The sequence below is a fragment of the Cucurbita pepo genome, chromosome LG08 (assembly GCF_002806865.2).
Source record: "Cucurbita pepo subsp. pepo cultivar mu-cu-16 chromosome LG08, ASM280686v2, whole genome shotgun sequence".
Classification (NCBI taxonomy): domain Eukaryota; kingdom Viridiplantae; phylum Streptophyta; class Magnoliopsida; order Cucurbitales; family Cucurbitaceae; genus Cucurbita; species Cucurbita pepo.
This window is the reverse complement of record NC_036645.1, coordinates 5,495,010-5,498,026: the sequence shown is the minus strand read 5'-3', so window position 1 is coordinate 5,498,026 and position 3,017 is coordinate 5,495,010. Positions and strand designations below refer to the sequence as shown.

Here is a 3,017-nt window from a genome sequence, read left to right as displayed (position 1 = left end):
CTTTTTTAAAAAATGTGGCTGATGAGAGAGAAATAGATATCATGAATTCTGTCTCTCTCTCCGTTGTATTTATATAAATCAATTCTCTCCCCCATTTACTTTTCCCTTTACGTTCATTCTCCCACTCAACCACCACTCACGGAGGCTCCGCGCCGGGAACCACCACACACGGCGGCGGCAGCGGCGGCGGCACAAGTTAGAAAACCGAAGTGAGAGAATATTAATATTAGTAGTATAAATCTCGTCTTTTTTTTTTCTCTCTCTGTCATTGAAGAGTCCGGGTTGTGCGTTTCATGCTTCTTCTGTGGTAGCCTTTAATGTTCTTGCCTCCCTCTCTCTCTCTCTCCTTCACTTTCTCTCTCTAGAAACCTCAGCTGTATATATCTTTTTTTCTTTTTCATTTACGTTTCACTTTTGGTTCCATAAACCAATCTCAAACTCAAGTTCTCTCACTGTCATTTCATTGATTCCATATCAATGGCTGTTCAAGCTCAATACCCTTCCAATGTCCTCTTCCTCAACAGGTTCCTCTGTTTTTCTCTGTTTTCTTTCTCAATCCAATTTTTTGGTTTTTTCTTTTTGTTTGTTTGTTTGTTTGTTTGTTGTTGTTGTTGTTGTTGTTGTTGTTCATCTTTCCTCTTGAATTTGCAGAAACATTCAAGATTCTGAACATGATTATTCATTACAACCTCAACCTGGTGGTGGTGGTGGAGGAGGAGGAGGAGGAGGAGGAGGAGGAGATGTTTTTCAACAGTCTCATCATCTGTTCAACAATGGAGGTTAGATTCATTTTCAGTTTTGGTTTCTGCTTTTTTTTGGATCGACCCATTGAAATTGAAGAGGTTTTGATGATGGGTTTGGGTTTGAATTTGAAAATCAGGTGGGAATCATTTCAACAATTTGAGGAAAAGAGGAAGAGATGTCTCTGTTTCTCTCTCTGTTTCACCTCCCTTCATCAACCCTCTCTGTTTTCACCCTCAGATTATTGACTTTTCTCAGCTTCATAACCACCACCACCACCACCACCACCCTTCCAATGTCGTTTCCACTGGCCTCCGGTTGTCCTCCGACGACCAACAGCCGAATCTCCACCACCATCCTCCGCCGCCGGCGCGGAATGATACCAATCTCGTTTCTCTCTCTTCCTCTGTTTTCTTGTCTGAGGATTTTTCCTCTCAAACCAGACAGCAACGTGATGAAATTGATCGATTCCTTCAAACTCAGGTACTGATTTGAAAAACCCAGATGGGAATTTGAAAGAAAAAGAAAAAATGTTATGAATTTTGATGTTGAGTTTTTTTGGGTTTTGATTAGGAGGAAGAGCTGCGGCGAGCGTTGGCGGAGAAACGGCAAAGGCACTATAGGGAACTGCTGGGGGCGGCGGAGGAGACAGTGGCGAGGAGGTTATTGGAGAAGGAAATGGAGGTGGAGAAAGCTACGCGCCGCCATGCGGAGTTGGAAGCACGCGCTGCCAGGCTGTGTGTGGAGGCGCAGGCGTGGCAGGCCAAGGCAAAGGCAGAGGAGGCGGCGGCGGCTGCACTACAGGCACAGCTGCAGCAGGCGATAATGAGGGGCGCTGGGATTAGCAGCGGCGGAGAAGGCGGAGGCGATTGTATGGCGGCGGCGGCGGCGGAGGATGCCGGATCGTGTTATGTTGACCCGGAGCGAATCGGCGCGGAGTTTGGACCGAGTTGTAAAGTGTGTTGGAAGCGAGTTGCGTCGGTGGTTTTGTTGCCGTGTCGGCATTTGTGCGTTTGTACGGATTGCGATCAAGTGGTTCGCACGTGCCCACTTTGTCCAGCCGTGAGGAATTCCAGTGTTGAAGTTTACCTTTCGTAAGGCCCAATAAGGCCCAATGGCCTGATCCTGAGTGCCCTAGGCCCAATGGTAAAACCAAAAAAAAAAAAAAAAAATTATTATATAATATTAAACTGAAAAAACGGTAAAAAAAAAAAAAAAAAAAAAAAACAGAACAATACATTTTGTTTTTATCTTATGTTTTCTTCCTTTCTTCTTCTTTTTTATTTTTTTTTTTGAAATAATTTACACTTATTTTATTTTTTAATATTTAAAAAAAGTTTTAAAATCAATAATGTGTCGAGAGATAAATATATGAAGCACTGTTACAGTTAGTATAGTTGTATGTTTGATAGTGCAACGCTTGTTCTAATCCAACGATGAACATGACATGATACAGTGGATATTGTACATTTTAGTGAGAAAGGAAACCAAAACAAAGATAAATCCCGGTGCTTAATAATTTACACGCTTGTTCTAATCAATAATGTGCCTTTTAATTTTATGCTTAATTTATCATTAAGCATAAAATCAATAATTTATAGAAAGTTAAATACAAAATTTAAAACTAGTTTAATTTTTTATTTTAATTCAGATTTCTAAATAAAAAGGCTTTAATATAATATACTATTTTTATTATGGGCTTACTGAAAAACTTTGGGCCGGCTGGGCTCCATTTTTGGGCTTCATTTAATAAAGCCCACAATGCATTTGCATAATATGGTTCAAATGGGTTCATAGGTTTTTAATTTCTCTCCATTATTAAGCATTTTTTTAAAATATAAGAAAATTATTTCTTAGTAAAATGAAATTTAGTTGCTCTTTTTTCATATAATGAACATAAAAATATTTTAAAAGGTTGTTTAGTTAGAAATTTTGTTTAAAAAACCTAAAAATAAGATGTCGATACTAAAATGTTTGGAAATAAGTTGTTTCGAAATTAAAAATAATTATGTTGAGTGTTACTGAAAATTTATTAAAATTTCATACAAATAAATAATATTTATGTTCAACAATTTTATTGCATTAGTTAATTTAATTTTAATTATTACATGAAATTATTAAAATAATTTTAATTAATTTAATTTTAGTTTAATTTTTTTCTTCATTAATGAGTATATTACGAATAATATACTTAAATTTTAGAATTTAGAATTTATATAACGATTAATTTTAATAACATTTTTAAAGATTTTTAGAAAAATTGTATAAATTTTTAA

General features: G+C 36.8%; 1 protein-coding gene across 1 annotated transcript; it reads left to right on the top strand.

Annotated features, from left to right (window-relative positions):
* The first annotated feature begins 90 nt into the window (after positions 1-90).
* On the top strand, positions 91-1,913 carry LOC111800280 (E3 ubiquitin-protein ligase BOI-like). The gene is made up of 4 exons (XM_023683896.1): positions 91-524; positions 652-779; positions 881-1,224; positions 1,315-1,913. The coding sequence occupies exons 1-4, from the start codon at positions 478-480 to the stop codon at positions 1,837-1,839; spliced, it is 1,044 nt and encodes a 347-aa protein (XP_023539664.1). The 5' UTR covers positions 91-477; the 3' UTR covers positions 1,840-1,913.
* The last annotated feature ends 1,104 nt before the right edge of the window (positions 1,914-3,017 follow it).